General features: G+C 55.8%; 7 protein-coding genes across 7 annotated transcripts; 5 read left to right on the top strand and 2 right to left on the bottom strand.

Moving 5' to 3' along the window:
• Positions 1-148: 148 nt before the first annotated feature.
• On the top strand, positions 149-1595 carry BCV69DRAFT_252105 (hypothetical protein; the record flags this gene model as incomplete). The annotated part of the gene is made up of 4 exons (XM_025490460.1): positions 149-402; positions 499-848; positions 925-1309; positions 1403-1595. 4 exons carry the CDS (start codon positions 149-151, stop codon positions 1593-1595), a joined length of 1182 nt encoding a protein of 393 aa, XP_025345881.1.
• An 814-nt stretch (positions 1596-2409) lies between these two features.
• BCV69DRAFT_262696 (NCS1 nucleoside transporter family) lies at positions 2410-4903 on the top strand. Its single transcript, XM_025490723.1, has 2 exons — positions 2410-3754; positions 3859-4903. The coding sequence occupies exons 1-2, from the start codon at positions 2676-2678 to the stop codon at positions 4622-4624; spliced, it is 1845 nt and encodes a 614-aa protein (XP_025345880.1). The 5' UTR covers positions 2410-2675; the 3' UTR covers positions 4625-4903.
• Positions 4904-5323: 420 nt separating this feature from the next.
• Positions 5324-7315, bottom strand: BCV69DRAFT_314286 (hypothetical protein). Its single transcript, XM_025495103.1, has 5 exons — positions 6939-7315; positions 6722-6734; positions 6567-6630; positions 5615-6489; positions 5324-5516 (listed from the first exon to the last, which is right to left on the bottom strand). Exons 1-5 carry the CDS (start codon positions 7092-7094, stop codon positions 5422-5424), a joined length of 1203 nt encoding a protein of 400 aa, XP_025345879.1. The 5' UTR covers positions 7095-7315; the 3' UTR covers positions 5324-5421.
• Positions 7316-8445: 1130 nt separating this feature from the next.
• BCV69DRAFT_284699 (hypothetical protein) lies at positions 8446-9394 on the top strand (the record flags this gene model as incomplete). The annotated part of the gene is made up of 1 exon (XM_025493140.1): positions 8446-9394. One exon carries the CDS (start codon positions 8449-8451, stop codon positions 9163-9165), a length of 717 nt encoding a protein of 238 aa, XP_025345878.1. The 3' UTR covers positions 9166-9394.
• A 938-nt stretch (positions 9395-10332) lies between these two features.
• Positions 10333-11673, top strand: BCV69DRAFT_60573 (hypothetical protein). The gene is made up of 2 exons (XM_025495391.1): positions 10333-11317; positions 11418-11673. Exons 1-2 carry the CDS (start codon positions 10646-10648, stop codon positions 11436-11438), a joined length of 693 nt encoding a protein of 230 aa, XP_025345877.1. The 5' UTR covers positions 10333-10645; the 3' UTR covers positions 11439-11673.
• Positions 11674-13473, top strand: BCV69DRAFT_60574 (hypothetical protein). Its single transcript, XM_025495392.1, has 2 exons — positions 11674-12036; positions 12116-13473. Exons 1-2 carry the CDS (start codon positions 11909-11911, stop codon positions 13191-13193), a joined length of 1206 nt encoding a protein of 401 aa, XP_025345876.1. The 5' UTR covers positions 11674-11908; the 3' UTR covers positions 13194-13473.
• Positions 13474-14019: 546 nt separating this feature from the next.
• BCV69DRAFT_284698 (hypothetical protein) lies at positions 14020-17649 on the bottom strand. Its single transcript, XM_025493139.1, has one exon. It carries the CDS (start codon positions 17203-17205, stop codon positions 14263-14265), a length of 2943 nt encoding a protein of 980 aa, XP_025345875.1. The 5' UTR covers positions 17206-17649; the 3' UTR covers positions 14020-14262.
• Between the last annotated feature and the right edge of the window lie 301 nt (positions 17650-17950).

Here is a 17950-nt window from a genome sequence, read left to right as displayed (position 1 = left end):
CCCGTGCCATCGCAGCCTCTACTGATGAACAGTTCCAAGCAGGCCAGACGTGAGTTGCTGTAGCAGGAGGCTACCCCCTCAGGAAGCGATGGAAAGTCACTCGAGGTAGCAATTGCGAACTTCTCTGCTCACTTCCCCTCGCCTTCTCATGTGCAGCGTCAAGTCCTTCCTGCTGGACCAGTCCAAAGTCCTCGTCATCGGCGCAGGGGGTCTTGGCTGCGAAATCATTACAAATCTGGCGCTGAGTGGGTTCAGGGACATTCACGTCATCGACATGGATACAATCGATGTCAGTAACCTCAACAGGCAGTTCCTCTTCCGAGAGAAGGACGTAGGACAGCCCAAAGCAACGACCGCGGCCGAGTTTGTCATGAAGAGAGTGCCCGGCGTCAAGGTGACCCCGTGAGTAGTCTTTGCAAAGCTCTGCCGGCCCAAACTCTGCGTCGAGTTTGAATCGGAGTTCATCCTCTCCCTATTTTGCCTCCTATCTCCCTTTAGTTACTTTGGCAAGATTCAAGACAAAGACGAAGACTACTATATGCAATTCAACCTTGTCATCTGCGGTCTGGACTCGGTAGATGCTCGCCGCTGGATTTCGGCAACACTGGTGAACATGGTCGATCCAGAAAACCCCGAGTCGCTCAAACCGCTCATCGACGGTGGTACAGAAGGTTTCAAAGGTCAAGCTCGTGTCATCCTGCCCACCATTACGAGCTGCTACGAATGCTCACTAGACATGCTCAATAAGCAGACTGTGTACCCTATTTGCACAATTGCAAACACTCCAAGGCTGCCGGAGCATTGCATCGAATGGGCTAGCGTTCTAGAGTGGCCTAGGCTGATGGGAGGTGAGTGCATCACTGTAAAGACCATTGACTCCGGGCGTCTGGCTCACTCAGTATCACGATGTCCCAATCGACACAGACAAGAAGCTGGACAAGGACGACCCGGATCACATCTCCTGGTTACTGGAAAGAGCGCAGACCAGAGCCAAGGAACATAACATCGAGGGTGTGACATACTCTCTCACACAAGGGGTAGTGAAGAACATCATCCCAGCCATCGCTTCGACCAATGCCATCATTGCGGCGGCCTGTACTCAAGAAGCCTTCAAAATTGCCACGACTTGCAACCCTTTCTTGAACAACTACATGATGTATACCGGCAACGAAGGTGTATACACCTACACCTTTGAACACGAGAAGAGAGAGGAATGTCCCGTCTGCGGTGGGGAGAGCCGAGAGTTTGTGGTCGGCAAAGACTGGAAGTTTGAGCGAGTGCTGGAGATGCTGCGAGAGATCCAAGACCTGTGAGTTGTCGATGGCCGTCGGAACAACGGCTCACTCTTCGTGTCAGCAGGCCGAGCTAAAGCGCTTCTTTTCTCATCCTCCCACCATTTCAGGCAGATCAAAAGGCCTTCGCTCTCTTCAGCCCGCTCGGGACCTCTCTACTATCAGGCGCCTCCACAGCTCGAAGAAAGCACGCGGCCCAATCTGGAGAGACTATGTGGAGAGCTGCTAGAAGAGGAAGAAGAGTTGACTGTCACGGATGCTAGTCTGCCCTTCACCCTGACTTTGCGGATCAAGTTTGAGTAGAAGCCCCGCCTTGCTCGGGATCAAGGGTTGAGGCGGACGCGTTTCAGGGTGCGATGACGCACCTGGGTTATTGGAGGGGCTGTGCGTGAGGATCGAGCCGAGATAGAGCACTTTCAATAATGTCGGGACGCCTCTTACGGCGGGTGATTCTCACTTACACAGCCAAATCGATGTGGCTTCCGATCAGGGGCACCTTTAAGATGGGCGTGGCGGCGAAGCGAAATGTATAGCAATCAGCGGTCGAGGTCATTCCGCCACATTGTCTGAACTCATGCCCGGAGGCAAAGCCCGCACACAACGCCCTATCATCGCCATCTTTCTTTCCTACTCCTACTTTGCGGAGAGAGGAACGCCCATGGGAGTCCTTGATGTGCTGCAGCTTCTGAAAGATCGCGTGCGACGCCTCGCCCCCGCGTCGTGTGAACAAGAGGACTTTGTCCGCTCCGCTTGTCTGACAGATTTCGGAGAATCTTTTTTTGTTTATCTTTGTGCAAGAGGGGGCCAGGAAGACGGACTTTGTCAAGGCCCGGCAGCCTCTCACAGCTTCCCATCTTGGCAGCTCCGTAGGAACCCCCCGCCCCTATCTTTTTCCCCGCTACCCGAAGTCACCGCTCATTCCGCTGATCCTCTGCCCGGCAGGCGCCTGCACGGCTTCCTTGGCGTAGACATGGCCATCCCACGCCACTCCAGCCGAGGAAGGGGAGAGGCGCGAGGTTGGGCGGGGAGCTGCAAGTGAGCCGATCAGTCTCTTTAAGTCGGGCTGCAAGAAATCCAGAATTGCAGTGGAGCGGGGCGGGGCGGGGAAGTGGGGCGAAAGAGTCCTCTCGGCTCGGCAGACTAGAAGAGACTAGAGAGAGACTATTCACGGGGCAGTCCTTCTCACTGTCTGGCAGCTCGCAAAGATAAAGAACTAATCGCGCCAGACCTTCTTCGCAAGATGGAGAGGAAGCGAGGTAGCGGTGTGGCACACTGAATGTATATGTAGAGCGAAGCTCCTTCCTGTTGCAAAGTTCCACCGTCTGTCCCTCTTGAAGCTTGCTCCTCTTCGCTTCTCCTCGGCCCTCTAGAGACATACCCACCATGCCCTTTACTTCGATGATGAAGCAACGCAAGCCCTTCTCCCTGGTCGTGGCTGGTGCTCCTGACCCAAGCGTGGTGAGCCGCAAGGATGCCTATCTGATCAATCATGATCTGCGTCCGGTTCCACCCTCTGAGCGTACCTGGTCTTCCAAGAACTACATCCTCTTCTGGGCAGCCGACTCGGTCAATTTGAGCTCCATGATGATTGCCTCGACGGGTGTGGCGGCAGGGATGACATGGTGGCAGACTTTCCTGGCCGTCATGCTCGGCTACTCTCTCACGGCCATCTTCGTCGTCCTGTCTGCACGAGTGGGAGCCTCCTGCCATACTGGTTTCCCCGTCTTGGCTAGACCAGCCTTTGGACTCTATGGTGCTGTTTGGCCAGTACTCAATCGAGTGGTAGTGGCTATCCTCTGGTTTGCCTTTCAGACTTGGGTGGGAGGAGAGTGTGTCACGCTTCTCCTCTCTTCTCTTGCACCTCGATACGTCGAAAACACAGCTGGCCAATTGTCAGGTCTGACTCGCACGCAGTTCACCTCCTTTATCGTCTACTGGATCATTCAGTTTCCCATCACCTTTGTCTCGCCTCAAAAGATCAAGCACCTCTTTACCGTCAAGGCCATCACTGCACCCATTGCCGTCTTTGGTCTACTGGGCTGGGCTGTATCTCGCGGAGGCGGAGGAAACATCATTCATGCTTCTGGCACCCTAACGGGTAGCAACCTAGGCTGGCAATTCGTTATTACAACGATGAGCCAGATGGCCAACATGATCACTCTTGCACTCAATGCAGCCGATTATGCTCGTCTCTCCACATCTCGTGCGGCAGTCACCTTACCACAGCTCATCACCATCCCCGTACTATTCAGCGTCATCTCCCTCGTAGGAATCTTCATTAGCTCCTCGGCTAGTGTTCTCATTGGTGGGGACCCAGTGTGGAACCCACTGGATATCATGACGTACTTCCTTAGCGAGGACCCATATAGTCCTGGAGCTAGGGCGGGAGTCTTCTTCATCTCCCTTGCCTTTATCATTGCTCAGCTCGGCACGAACATCGCTGCCAACTCGGTTGCAGTTGGGTGAGTCTCCCGACGTGAAACAGAAGAGGCTTGAACATCAAGGTAGGAGATACTGATCAAAGTTGCGCCTTGTACACTTGTGTCTGCCTCTTTCCCCTTCTCAGCTCGGACCTAACCTCTCTCATGCCCCGGTATATCTCCATTGTCCGAGGTCAGGTTCTTTGTGCCCTAATCTCCCTGGTCATCTGTCCCTGGAACTTTACCTCTTCCTCTTCCTCCTTCAGCAACTACCTCTCTGCCTATTCGGTTCTCCTAGCTCCCATTCTAGGTGTAGTCCTAACAGACGCCTACATCCTTCGTCGAGGATGGATTCACGTCCCCTCCCTCTTCTCCTGGGAAAGCACCACGAGGGGACCTGCTGGAGAGTTGACCAAGAGTGGGAAAACACCTAGGGGAATGTACACATTCAATGCTGTTGGAGTCAACTACCGAGCCTACTGTGGCTACTTAGCAGGATGCGCCGTCAATCTCCCAGGGTTTGTAGCTGCCGTCTCCTCCACGAGCACAGCAGCCACGATCCCCATTGGCCTGGTGCGAGTATACGATCTAGCCTTCTTCAGCGGCTCCATCTCAGCGGGGATCGTCTACTTGCTCATCAACACTCTGCATCCGGTGGAAGGTGGTGTGCCAGTTTGGATCAAAGGATGGAAGGGAGTCAAGAGAAGTGAAGAGACCGACTTTGATGGATTGCCATTCGAGGCACACTACGCTCCTGATGGAACGGCCTATGATCAACAACCAGACTTTGTACCTCAGCACGAGGGTCAGCATGGACTTGCACCCACTAGTGCTAGTTTGGCTGGAAGTGAAGATGAGGAAAAGAATAGTGCTAGAGGGGAGAAGGGAGTGGTGGAAAGTGTCGCGTACTAAGAGAGACCTTCCACTGAAACTTCCACTGCCACTTCCACTGCCACTGTCACTGTCACTGTCACTGCTCTTCCCTTCGCTTCCTGCTCTTTTTGATTCCTAGACTAGCGTCCGTCCCCCTGTATACCTATTCTTCACCTCTCCACCTCTTTCCTCTTGCAATATGCCCATGTCCTGCTTCCCTCGTCCTCATTATCGATTTCGCTTCCCATCGTATAGATCTAGAGTTCTTTCCTTCTAAGCTCCTTAATTTTATCCTACGGTGTCCGTCGACTTGTCATGTCTGCCTCGCCTCGCCTCCCTTCGCCTCCGAAAGACAAGACGATAAGCTGACAGGCATATACGTCTCCACCCCTCCTTCCCTGGCAAGTGAAGCCAACCGTGAGCCTGTCAGCCTGCCAACCCGCTAATACCGGTCTGTCATTTGCAGGCAACCAGGCATACGATTGCAAGCAGACGAATCGGACTAACCTCCATGGTCGATGATGATGTTGTTGTTGTGAGGCTAATGTGGAATTGCAAAGGAAACAGCAACAACGACGAGGAAGAGGTAGGAGATTCCTCTGCGAGCTGCCACTTGCTTTCCCTCCCGCCTCTGCCCCTCCCTTTGTAGGTCACCGCGATCGACCGCGCCCACGTCACGAGCTCCCCCCAGAGGTTATCTCGTTGTTCCGTCCCCTTGATTTCCCCCAGATTTTCAGCCATACCGCTTCGCCCTTTCTCTTCCCTTCAATCCCAAGCCCGAGCCTGTCAACCTACTGCTCTAAAGAGGCAGCTCGAACTCGGCAGTCCGACTCCTCTCAAGCAGCAGCGGAAGGAGCCTGAGTGGTGGTGGCTGCGTCTGCCTCCTGCTTGGATTCCGCATCTGCCTGCTCTTTACTGCCCTGGATGGCGACTGCAGAAGTGGCAAAGGACGAGAGGGAGCATCGTGTCAGCTTTCAATTCGTGTCACGCCTGCTGCTGCATCATTCAGTTCGCACTCCTGCGACTCACCCTTGAGACTGATCTCTCGTCCGCCAACGACCTTTCCATTGACTTTCTCCAGCGCCTTTGTCTGCTCCTCCTTATCAGCAAATTCCACAAATCCAAATCCTTTACTCTTCTTCAGTCCAAACTTCCTCTTGACGACGGTAGCGCTAACAACTTGAAGTCCTTCCGAGGTGAAGGCCTCCTTGAGTTGTTCGTCTTCAGTCTCAAAGGAGAGGTTGGCTGCAAAGAGGAGAGTGGAGGAGGCCTCGCCTGTGGGTGGGCCCTTGGGGGCCCGTGGCTTGCGCTCACGAGGTTTCTTCTCTGCAGCAGGGGTAGCAGTCGCAGCAGCGGTTCCTTCACCTCCTTCCACTGGAGCGGCCTCGCCATTGGCAGCGGCGGCGGCAGCAGCCTTTTGAGCTTTGGTCTTCCTGTTCCTCTTCTTGGGAGCAGCAGTCGAGCTTGTGCCCTCTGCTCCATTAGTTGCCACGGCCGCCTCGGCTCCATCTACAGCTGCCGGCTCCTTGTCTGCCTCTTCACCATCATCAGCCCGCGGTCTCCTGCCTGCAGCCGTCTTGGGCTTCTTGGCCCTCTTCTTCTTTTCCTTCTTCACAGCGCTGCCCTCGACTGTTTCGGTAGCCTCGGCAGGCGCAGCAGCGGCAGCAGCGGCCTCCTTTGCTTCCTTCTTCTTTGCATTCTTCTCCCGCCTCTGAGCTGCCTTTGCTTCCTTGAGCGCAGCCAGCTCCTCTTGGGGCTTGGCGCCTTCCAGGTTGATCTCTCGACCGGCGACGACTTGCTTGTTGAGGGTAGAGACGGCCTTTTGAGCCGAGTCCTCGGACTCGTAGGTGATGAAGCAGTAGCCGAGAGATCGGCTTCCACGGGTGATGATCTGGATGTCGGCTCTGTGCGAGATGCAAAGGCAGGGGGGAGCGTGTCAGATCAATGAGAAGAAGAATCTTCCATGGTCCATTGCACTCACACTGGCCCAGCTTGAGAGAAGAGGGCTCGCAGGTCATCTTCTGTCGTGCTGAAAGCGAGGTTGCCTTGGGGGAGGACAGTGTGAGGAGGTGGTGGGGTCAGCACAAGACACCAAAAGAGAGAGAAGATGGTCGTTCCAAGGCCGTGTGAGCTCACCTGCAAATACTTGCTGTGGGGAAGGAAGCCAGGGGAAGGTCAGACGAGGGAGCGGATGAGGTGGAGCTGGAAGTCAGTAAGTAGTCCGGGGGTATTGTAGCAGACTGAAAGACCCGAGCGAAGACTGTCAAGAGTCTTGTCTGCTATCCCTCGACGTTCTGTCCGTCTTGCTGCGAAGCCCATCTGGGGCCCTTTGCTGCCTCATGCTGCTACTCACCTTCTTTGCATCGGCGGGTGGCTTCTTCTCCTTCTTTTCCTGAGTGGCAGCTGCTCCCTCTACTCCCACGGTGGTAGTCTCGGATACGCTAACCCCTGCGAGGGCATCGTTCGCTCCTCCGGCATTGGCTGTGACTGCGTCTGATGCTACGGCCATTGTGACTAGGGGGCTTGAAGGGAGTGGTAGTAAGGTAGACTGTGGGTAGAGTAGGGGTAATGTGGCAAAGGACCTTTTGTGGAATGTGGTGTGACCTGATGTAGAAGTGCTGTGAGCCTAACGAGGTTTGTACAGATGTGGAATGGGCAGCTGTGGGTAGCTGGTGGGTAAAGGATGACTTGTCTGTGGTGATGGTTGATGGTGCAATTGCAAAGGGAAGAAGCCACTCGAAGAAGCTCACCAGGCCACACACACACACACACCACGCAGGTGTTGCTTCCTATGCCTCCTCTGCCCTGCCCTGCCTGCCTGTGCTGCCTAGGCCTGGCCTCGTCTCAGTCAGCAGAGCACAGTGGCACCTGCGCCCCAGCCAGCCGGCCAGCCAGCGCACAGACGCACGCGACCCATCCCTCGCGTGGCTGCTTCCTTCTTCGGCCTCGCACGCATACCAAGCCTTGGCCCAAGACGACGTCGTACTCCATTGACATTAATGCATCTGGACATCTACAAAAGTCATGGTATGATGCCCCACCACCCTTGGCCCGATCTGTCAGGCGGGGGTGATCGCTGCAACCACAGTACCGGACTCGGGCGGTGGCAGCTTCGTCAGAGCAATCCGCCGCGTGCCTGAACCCCCTTCCCTACTGACTCCACTACTCCGGTACCTGAATTGGCAGACAAGGGGCTCGATGCTACCATCGCCGAGGGAGAGCAAGGAAGAGACTGCTACACTGATACTCACTACCCACGACTCTTCACCGCACCAGAGTGATCATCGATCCAGCACAACCCTCCCTCCCTGTTCACCTTCACCGCTGCCCTCAGTCTCTCAGCCGCTCGAACAGCAATTACGGCCCGGGAGAGTGCTGTGACTACTATAGACGACCACCTGACTGCCCTCGCAGAGCCTTCCTCTCCCCCCTCTCTCGCCAGACCCTTGGACTCCCCACGCAGAGAGGACATGACCCGCTCAGCAGCATCACAGGTACCCTTACTTCTTGACACCGCATCCCGCGGTGTACTCATATTCACTGCCGTACCACTGTCGTCAGACATCCTCTCTGCTCTTGCTGCTGCAGAGCCTGAGAAAGCTGCCCAGAATAAGCATCTCAACGCTAGCGACACCACGGCTGCCCAGAACAAGACCGAGTCCACGACTGCTCAGGCGGCAACCCCTGAGCCAGAGGGGGCTCATCCGTCCACGACTGATCCTCCTCCGTCTTCGTCCTCCCGCGAAGACGACAAAGACAAAGAAGCAGCCAGCATCATCCCAGTTCCAACACCCAATATCATTCCGACGCCCACCAATACCCTCATCCCGGACAAGAACGGCTCTGCAACACCTGGGATACTGATGGCCAACCTCACCGACTTGATTCCGGCAGTCCCCACCGACCCTGATGACGATGGTACTGATGATGACCCAAGCGATGATGCTGAGACGGACCCCGGAGCAAAGACTCCCTCGAAAAAAGATCCTACGACAGATCCTTCAGCCGGCGGCAACGACACCCAGACGCCCTCCGGCCAAAATGCAACAAAGGAGACGCCGACAGACCCGCCTAGTACGGACGATCCCACTGCTCCACCCAAGGAGTCTGACAAGGCAGGGAGCAGCGCCAATCCTACTGCTAAGGCTACTGAGGGAACCAAGCCTACCCCCGCGACCACTGTCGACTCGGCTGACCTCACCACTCCCCCATCTACCGAAAGCATCTTCTGCGCCCCTCTCAACACATCTGCCATTAGTGTCACTTACTCCAATGGGACCAATGTCACCCTGACCGCTCATGCCGAAGGCGTGCTGGACATTACCAATGACAAGAATGGAAGTACCATTGAGGTGTGGGACCACGATGTTGGCGTAGACGTGAATTGCACAGTCGTCTTGCCTCCCAAGAAGGAAAAGAAGAAGAAGAAGCCGCAAGAAGGCACACCGACGAACACTACCGTGAATGGGGATGGCAGCGCAAATAGCCCAACTGAATCGGGAGCCAATAATGGTGAGTCAATTGCTGTCCATCTTTGTTCCGGCTTCGAGTCTGCTCCTCTCAGGGTCAGACGTGGATAAATCAGAGGTGGAGCGGAAGTGTCGAGTGTAAAGAAGTTGCCCCGCAATGTGCGGCGTTCAACGTTCATCTTCCCATTCATGGCCCGGGCGTGGGACAGCCCCGATCTTGGTCGGTGCACTGGCCGAGCCCTCTGCGACCCATTGAGTCACCGCCAAGGCCCAAAGGCGCAGATTGCAAAAAAGGCAAAGGGCAAACTGTGAGATGGACAGGGCACAATGACGAAGACTAAGCCGGAGAAGGGTGGCAAGACAGCCAGCCTGCTAGTCAGCCAATGCAAGGTGCACCGCCCCGAAGCTAAGGTGCGTGCAATCGCATCGCGCTGCTGCCGCCGTCGTCGTCGCCGCTTCTCCTTGCTGCTGCAGCCAAGAGGAGCCCTCGCTGCCGTCCTTCCCCGCCCGCCCATTTGCCCTTGCCCCTTTCCGCTGTGGAATTGCACAACGGCGAATGGCGGGTTGCGTGGGGATGTACGCCGGCAGGCAGACAGACAGGCAAGCAAGCAAGCAAGGTCATGCGAGATGGAGGATTTGCAAGGGCAGCACCGACCGACAGATACGCCGGCAAGAGACTACCGTGGGTTGGAAGCGGATCAGACTCGTCGCGCCGAGCGTGATGGTCTTTCCTGTGTTCCTTTCCAGCCTCGAACCCTCTTTGCATTGCTCCGTTACGAGATCACTTCCTCTCCCTTCCTCTATCGTATCATCATCATCTTCTGCCGCCTCCTATCGTGCCCTCTCTACGATTCCATTCGTTGCACGCCCAGTCACTGCTCCCGGTGAAGCAGAGTCTGCCTCGGGTCAATCGGCCAGAGAAGAGCGTCTCGGCCTTGGGTGGACGCGGCGACTAGCCTCGTAATCCCATTGCCCTGCCCCCTCCCTCTCCCGGTGCCCCCCATCTTGTGCTTTCCTCTCGCCCAGGAAACACTTGGGCCGTTCCACTGAGGGTCCTCCTCCTCGTCAATTCATCAGACGATCGAGGCGAGGCCAGGTCTCACTCAGCACTCTGAAATCTCATTGCTCTACGGACGTAGGGTCCTACCACTTTGAATCTTCTCGAAGGCAAAGAAGGCCCTGTTCATCGGCCTCGATTTGCAAGGACCCTACTCCAGTCGGAGTAGCATTGCGACGCCATTGTGCTTGAGGAGGCTTCGGTGCCTTGACGACGACTCCCGCTCGGGCACTTGCAGGGCTTGCCGTGCCTTGGAGCCTTAGTGGGCTAGACGTTGCTGGCTACCTGCAGACGGCCGGCCTCTCAAGTGTGTGGTGCGCGTCCTGGTGCGTGAATTCCTGACACCGGTCGGAGACAGGCGGCGGAGCGGGACGAACCGAAGCGCCTTAGCGGCTCCTTTGCAGCTGCTGCTGCTGAAGTTTCCTCGCCCCTGCGCCGGCCCAAGGCAAACACTGCCCTCTGCCCTGCTGCCCGGCAATCTACGACCCGCGCGACGTCCCCCAGCCGTCGTTGTCGTTGCCCCGCCCACTCGAGATGGATTCGCCCTCCTCAGGGTCGTCGTCGTCGTCGTCGTCGGATTCCTCGTCTGCATCCACATCCACAACTCCAGATAGTAGCAATAGCAGTAGCAGCAGCAGCAGGGATTCATCTTCGTCTTCCTCAGCCTCGTCTTCCTCCTCCTCGTCCTCCTCCTCCTCTTCAATCGTCTCTTCTTCGACGTCTGACAGGAGTTCCTCGAGTTCGCGCTCATCTTCATCGACCTCGTCTATGGAGTCAAGCTCGTCCTCTACAACCCGAGGTGAAAGCACAAGAAGTACTGACTTTATGTCCTCCACTCCCACCACCGGTGCAACTACTGCTACCACTCGAACTACCGACACCATGGCTACTCCTACTACTGGAAACGATACTACCACCATGCCTACCACCACACCCGGATCGACCAACACTGACACAACAACATCCTCCACACGCTCATCATCCTCTTCGTCGTCCTCATCATCTTCCTCGTCGACTTCGTCAACATCAACGACATCTTCTACCCCTACTTCATCCGCCACACCGACGTCGTCTACATCTTCGTCCAACCGTGCGGCTGCATCTTCATCATCTGCTGCCGCCGCTGCTGCCTCTTCCTCCTCTGCCGCATCCCGTGCTTCTGCTTCTTCTGCGGCCGCGGCTGCTTCGTCCTCTTCGGCAGCTTCAGTAGGTGAGTTTGTGCACAGTGGGCCACCAAGTCATCGTTGGCATCCCGAGCTCACCACCCCCTCCTCTACCCCTGTACCCCTCTTCTCTGACCTTGTAGCAAGCGAGTCTTCGGCAGTAAGTGATGCTCCTTCATCATCTTCATCATCGCTCTCATCACAGTCCGCATCGTCGGACGCCGCGGCAGCCGCCTCAAGCTCATCACTGTCAGCGGCAGAAGCCTCTTCAGCATCGAGTTCGGCAGCGTCTGCTGCAAGCGCGAGTGTGGCATCCGAGGCCTCCGAGGCCGCCGCGTCTTCTTCATCGGTTGGTGTTTGGTTTGGGTTGTGTTGGTCGTCAAGATGTATGGTTCTTGTCAGATGCTGGAGACGTCATTCGTCCTCAGCACGACGTCAAGAAACCTGGTCGTTTGCGTGGAAAGCTTTCTGTTGCCCATCGTCTCCCCCTCACCCGTTGTCGATTCCCCGACTCGTCAGAGGGGGGTGCTTGGTCGAAAGCCTACCACCCATTCGCCCCCTTCGATGACTTGCTAGCCAGTGGATGTTCAACATCACTAGCAGTACATAACACTTTTCCTCACCCTCACCGCCGATGTCGCGGTTTTCCCCTTCAGCGTTCATCAGTATGATCGAGCACGGGATACTGACCTTTTCTTTCCCGTTGTCTTCTCCCTTTCAGGCGGCAGCAGCAGCAGCTTCTCAATCGGCAGCCACAGCAACGTGAGTAGCTGCGTGTATGCAGAAGGCGTCACAGAGTATCGCCGCTGACACACCCGCTACCTTTCTTCCACTTGCGCAGTACATCGTACGAGCCCGTAGTCGTCACACAAGTCGTATCGACCAATGCCGGTCAAACTCCAGTCACCATCACCAGCACATCATCTCGACCTATCAATGGTCAGCTCAACGGCAATGGCGACGGCAGCAGCACTTCTACCTTCTTCGCTAACAGTGGTGCAGTAGGCGGAACCTTTGCGGCAGTAGGCATCGTCGCCCTCTTTATCATTGCGGGTATTGTGTGGATGTTCTACCGCAGGAGGAAGAACCAGCGCATGGACGCAGACGTTGTGGCCGCTGCCGGCGCTGCTGCTGCGACAACACGTACACCGTTCGACGATGATGACCCGGAGATGATCGAGGACCCATCCTATGGTGCTGGAAGCGGCAACGGCGCTGGATCTCACGGTGGCTACTATGACGGATACGCTCCTTCGATGTTGTCGGCCGGTACCGGACCTGGCATGGCAGGCCATGGTGCCTGGGGCCCCGCCGCTGCAGGTGGTGCTGCCGCCGGCGCAGCTGCTGGCTATGGTGCATACAACTACGGCAGCTCCGACCACGACGGTCAGCAGTACTACTCTGACTACCCTTCCAATGGCCAACACGATCCCAATGCCTACGACGGTGCCGGAGGCTACTACAATGGAGCTCACTCTGGCGAGGGTGCATGGAGCGGTGGACACTCTGGCTCAGGCGGTGAGACGGAAAGCAATCTTTACAGCACCTTCGGCGCTGCTGGAGCGGCTACAGGATACGGTGCGGGCCACGGTCAGCAAGACTCGTACGGAGGCTACGGTGATGGTGGCTACACAGACGGTGGCTACGACGGCTATGGCAACCAAGGCCAGTCCTACGGCGGCGAGCACGGCAACGGCGCATCGCAATTCGACGGACCACCCGTATTGCCCAACCCACACGCCGAGACCGAGGGACTGCTGGACCCCAATGTCTTTGGTGACCCTTCGCCTACCGAGTCGCACGAGAATGAGGGACTGGCTTACTCGACAGGATACGACGAGGACCACCAGGATGTGCCTTCGACGGTCACTGCTAGCGAGTCTGCCAACCGGCTCCAGGTGCGGAACGCTGAGGAGTAAAGGAGATGAGCTGTAGGGCCGTGGAGACCGCGGGCCCTTAGTATTAGATGAGAGAAGAGCAGTAGATGCAGAAAAGAAGTAGCCACTCCTTATTCGAATCCAACGATTCTAGGAACGAAACATCGGCTTTACTTGTAACGGACAATCATTCCCCTTTCCCCTTTCGCCCCACCCGGCGCATCTCACATCCCTACTGGAGTCTCCTGACCATCGTCGAGCTCCCCTTCCCCACCCCCACCCGCTTTCGATTTCACTTCTGGCCCTTTCTCAGCCCCCCCTTTCGACCACCTTTTTTGTTTTGCTCCCTCGACCACTCACACCGCACGGTCCCTCAGTCTCTCTGTCTCTCTGTCCCTCTGGTATCTGGTATCTCAAAAGCCCCCCCCTCACTCTCACTCTCACTCTCACTCTCACTTTTACTATCAGTCTCTAGTCTCAATCTCAAGTTCCTCGCCCCTCGGTCTCGATTTCCCCAATACTTCGATCTTACTCGATCGATCGATTTTCCCATTCCACGATCACTCTTGTTGTTTCTCTCATATGAATGCGAATGCGAATGAATGCGAATACGAATGCGAATGCGGTTCATCGATCACCGACTGATCCACAAGAGGACTGATTGGCTGACGGGCTGGCTGAAGTGGCTGGAAGGAGTGACTGGAGGAAGGGTACGACGAAGGGCCGACGGCCGACGGCCGACGGCCAATGGACCCGTACAAGATTCGGGTGAGGGGGAGCAGGCGACGAGGTTTTACCAGTTCAGAAGGAGAAGAGAGTACGAAGCAGGGAGCACAGAGCACGGAGCACAGAGCACAGAACACGAAGCAGGGAGCAGGGAGCATCGAGGTTGCGAGTTGAAGTTGATGTCGATGTACATGTAGACAGAAAGACAAGGTCCATGGGATAGGGGCTAGGCACGCCTGCGTGCGTGTGTGCGATACGATACGATCCGGTGAGCGAGGCTTAGTGGGGAGAGGAGAGTGAAAGCAGTACAACAGAGTCGAGATGTACGATGAGGCCACCAGGTCCATGGCTGGCCTCAACCCGACCCCCTCCCCCTTTTCCCTTTTCACGTCTTTCTAAAGCACCTCGTACTCTGCCTGATGGTCCAAAACCACAATGCTCCCAAGAACTTGAATGCTGTAATACCAAATGTTCCCCAGAGGACTGCTTGAAAGAAGATGGTCTGTTTATCGTGCTGTTCTTCATTAATTTCCGTCTGTGTTTGTCCTGTGTTGAGACCATTGATGTTTTCAATGGCTACAATGAGTGCACCGTTACAGAGGAGCCAAAAGGCTACCAGCCTTGTTCGAAAGGTACGATTGGAATCGTCCATTGTTGTTTCTTCACGTGCTACTTCAACACCTGTATCTAGAGGAGCTACAGCCCGAGACACTACTTCACGGAAAGTAGCATCGATGTCGGCTTGCTCTCGTTCGATTTCCTCGACGGTCCCCGCTGCATCGTCCCCTCCGCTCCCCTTCTTCTTGGACGTGTCAACAGAAGGGAGCGCATCGGCTTTATCGCTTCCCTTTGTTCCCCAGGATACATCGTGCAAGTTGCAAAAGGCGTAGACGTTTAAGATGTTGATAAAGGAAGGGGCGAGGAAGAGGTATTGAGGGAAAGAGTGAAGCATGTGCCATGGATCGGCAAAGAGGAGAGAGCCGATGAGGTATACTCCAAAGGTGGCTGTCAGCGCAGCAATCAAGACTGCTGTCTGTGCAGAGGTGAATAGATGCCAGAGGGCAGCCCAGGAATTGACGTCTGCGGCTATAAAGGCCTTGATGGTGAGCCAGAGGGAAATGGTCATGATGTACACGCCGAGGATACCAAAGACGATAAAGGAGATGATGTACGTCGTCTTTTCACCTTTTGGACGATTGCCTAGTGCCAGTACGAATTGCAGGACGATAAAGGCGGCGTAGATCCACTTGAGCACCAGGTTCACCCAGTGCAGGATAGTCAACACCGTCGTGCTTGAATTTGCCAAGAGAAGATCCGGGAGGAACTCGATGATGATGGAGAATGTGAGCCATAGACTTGCAGGTGCAAACCAGGAGAAGAGGAGGACGAGCATATTGTAGATTGCCTGAACGTGGAAAAAGAAGAGGCGAACCACGCCGTGGTTGGACTTGTAGATGCGGAAAAAGTGCACAGAAGCGTAGATGGACGCTGCAAAAGAGCCGTTCAGCCAACGTCGACGCTGGGAGATCAGCTCAGCAGCACCTTCGGGCACGTCCGTCTCTCCCTTTGAGGGCTTGACGTAAGTGAGGGTCCACTTGTCGCCGGCTTTGGCCACCAATTCAAAGCACAGGATACGGTCTTCGGCCAAGAACATATTCTTTGTAAAGATGCCCATGCCATGCAGACCCTTTTTGCCCAGACGATCAGCCATGGTGTGATCACCGTGGAAGTACTGTTCAAGTGGTCGACCCAGGATCGCCTTGTAGCGATAGGCAGAAAAGGCACCTGGCAGGACAGAGACGTAGCCGAAGCTGCTCTCGAGGGGCTTATCGAGGATATTGGACATCTTGTACTCAAAGTTCTGAGCTGCCACGAGCGGATTGATGAGCTTCTTGCCCTTGTTGAGCATCACGTGGATCTCACCACAGGCACCACCGAGATTGGGCTTGTTGTGGAAGGCTTCCCAGAGGTAGTAGAGTGACTTGTACCCGGGCTTGGTTCCAGCATCGATGAGAATGCAGACCTCTGGCTGCAACTGACGCCCAAGGGCGTTGAAAAGCCATCGATGGGAGTTGATCTTCTTCGTGTTGCGTTGCTTGAGGCAGAAGATCATCTGCACCGGCACTAGATTGGCGGAATCATCGCCATGCGGCTGAATGAGGGCAGGCGTCGGATCTACAGACAGCTGTGTCGTGTACTCGAAGAGGTGAGCGATCGTCTCCTTCCCGTCGACTTGCCTCTTCATGACTCCATCTTGATAGACGCCCACTGTGGCCAGCAAGTCGAGCACCTCCTTGTCACATGGATCAATGCCGTCGAAGATGAGCGAGACGACGATCCTCTGCCATCCCGGTCTGCCCTCCTCGGCGGACCGTCTCCAGAATTTAGACGACTTGGACTTGCAAATATCGCGGATATTCATCATCACACCGTGCAGTGTACGCGCGAGTAGGCCACGATCTTCATTGTAGTAGGTGATTGCAATGAGTAGCTCTGTATCGCGTTGGTACTGGGTGTTAGTCCGCAGGGTCCAACCATTTTGCGGTGTAAAGTCATCAGGGTCGCACGTCGCAGCTGTGTACCTCATGTGGGTGAATTCAGTCGTGTTGGAGCCCTGAGACCACTTGGCCTCGGTTGCGTTCTTGACAGCAGTAGGAACGCGGTGCTCGACGATCCAATTGCCTCGGGTGAGCTTGACCTTGCGGGTCAGACCACGCTTAGGACCTTGCTGACGTTGTACCCAAGCCTGGTCGTGTGAGCCAAAGTTGTTGATGCGAGGAGTGTTATGGGGCGGGAAGCCAGCGCGAGGGGTAAAGGGCTGATGCGGCGTCTGCTGCGGGGGCAGCCCCACGACGGGCAGTGCGGCATCATGGAGTTGATAGCTGCCCGGCGCGGGATAGGGCTTGTCCATGGATTGGGCAAATGGTACCTTGGCTTCTTCATCGTCATGCTCGTATGTTGTGGGAGGTGTAGAGGGATTCAGGAAGCCTTGGTCGTAGCTTGAGTTGTTTGCGTCTACGTAGAGGGCGCCAGGAGCATTCAGGGACACTGTAGAGTCATTGTAAGGCTCATGAGTGTACTGCAGTGGGTGATGTCCGCCATTGCCAGTGCCATAGGCGTACCCAGTTCCGTTTGTAAAAGCTCCGACTTGGTAGGTTGAAGCCGGAGGTTGCCCGTACCCGTGACCTTGGGAGCCATCTATTCTCCTGCTGCTCCCGCCGTTGTTGTAGCCGCCACTGGCAGACCTGCTGTCCATACTGTGGGCGCCATTGCTGCTGCTGCCATCGTTTCTGCGGGCTGCTGGATTGTTGCGCATTGGGTAGCTCATCTTGACGCGGGGGAAGCGAGTTGGCTAGAGAAAGGGGCGAAGATTGAGGTCGGAGGAAGAAGGAGGAAAGGTCCAACGAGCGGTAGTATCACGCTACCACTCTCGAGTGTGGTGCGGAGGTGGTAGTGGTATCAGAAAGAGAGAAAGGGAGAAAGGAGCAACTATAGGAAGGAGCTATCGCCGTGTGGCTTGTCTTTGCGCTTCCCCAGATACGATGCAGGACAAAGAATGAGGGAAGAGGAGAGAAAGGCGGGGACGATGCGTTGTGAGGAGATGTAAGAAGAGAAGGGGTAAGGGAAGAAGAGGAGGAGCGAGCGCAGACGTCTACCATTGTGGAGAGTGAGGGGAGCTGGGGCTGTGCGGGAGGAGTTACTTGTCCTGGAGGCTGTTGGGTGAGTGTTGGTGTGTGCATGTGCGTGCATGTTACCTTGTGCATGTCTGATCTGACGCCTTGCATGTCGCCTCCCATACAAGGCAAGAACGAGGGGCGAAGCGGCGCGGCACAAACACTTGCAACCCAACACGCCATGCCGACGGGGGTTCGTCCCTCATTCCGCCCGAGTGTGCTGATGCGGGGAAGAAGCGGGAAACACTCAAGCGAGGCCATTGGGCGCCGCGGTTCCGTGACATTCACTCAGACTGACGGACAGTCCCGATTGACAGACAGACAGGCAGACAGACAGGTCTCCGTGAATTTGACCCCTCAACTCCGACACTGGGTGCTGCTGCGAGGTACAATCGGCTC

This window comes from Pseudomicrostroma glucosiphilum (genome assembly GCF_003144135.1).
Source record: "Pseudomicrostroma glucosiphilum strain MCA 4718 unplaced genomic scaffold BCV69scaffold_14, whole genome shotgun sequence".
NCBI lineage: Eukaryota > Fungi > Basidiomycota > Exobasidiomycetes > Microstromatales > Microstromataceae > Microstroma > Microstroma glucosiphilum.
The sequence above is the reverse complement of the archived record's forward strand: the minus strand, read 5'-3'. Positions and strand labels throughout refer to the sequence as shown.

What these genes read in the sequence shown, in the direction of transcription:
- BCV69DRAFT_262696 (XM_025490723.1), top strand. Translation starts at nt 2,676, where the DNA reads ATGCCCTTTACTTCGATGATGAAGCAACGCAAGCCCTTCTCCCTGGTC. An exon ending in GCCAACTCGGTTGCAGTTGG is followed by an intron (nt 3,755 to 3,858) that starts GTGAGTCTCCCG and finishes TCCCCTTCTCAG; the next exon opens with CTCGGACCTAACCTCTCTCA.
- BCV69DRAFT_314286 (XM_025495103.1), bottom strand. Translation starts at nt 7,094, where the DNA reads ATGGCCGTAGCATCAGACGCAGTCACAGCCAATGCCGGAGGAGCGAAC. An exon ending in TTCTCTCAAGCTGGGCCAGT is followed by an intron (nt 6,490 to 6,566) that starts GTGAGTGCAATG and finishes CATCTCGCACAG; the next exon opens with AGCCGACATCCAGATCATCA. An exon ending in ACGAGAGATCAGTCTCAAGG is followed by an intron (nt 5,517 to 5,614) that starts GTGAGTCGCAGG and finishes CCACTTCTGCAG; the next exon opens with TCGCCATCCAGGGCAGTAAA.
- BCV69DRAFT_60573 (XM_025495391.1), top strand. Translation starts at nt 10,646, where the DNA reads ATGGATTCGCCCTCCTCAGGGTCGTCGTCGTCGTCGTCGTCGGATTCC. An exon ending in CGTCCTCTTCGGCAGCTTCA is followed by an intron (nt 11,318 to 11,417) that starts GTAGGTGAGTTT and finishes CTGACCTTGTAG; the next exon opens with CAAGCGAGTCTTCGGCAGTA.
- BCV69DRAFT_60574 (XM_025495392.1), top strand. Translation starts at nt 11,909, where the DNA reads ATGTCGCGGTTTTCCCCTTCAGCGTTCATCAGTATGATCGAGCACGGG. An exon ending in CAATCGGCAGCCACAGCAAC is followed by an intron (nt 12,037 to 12,115) that starts GTGAGTAGCTGC and finishes CCACTTGCGCAG; the next exon opens with TACATCGTACGAGCCCGTAG.
- BCV69DRAFT_284698 (XM_025493139.1), bottom strand. Translation starts at nt 17,205, where the DNA reads ATGAGCTACCCAATGCGCAACAATCCAGCAGCCCGCAGAAACGATGGC.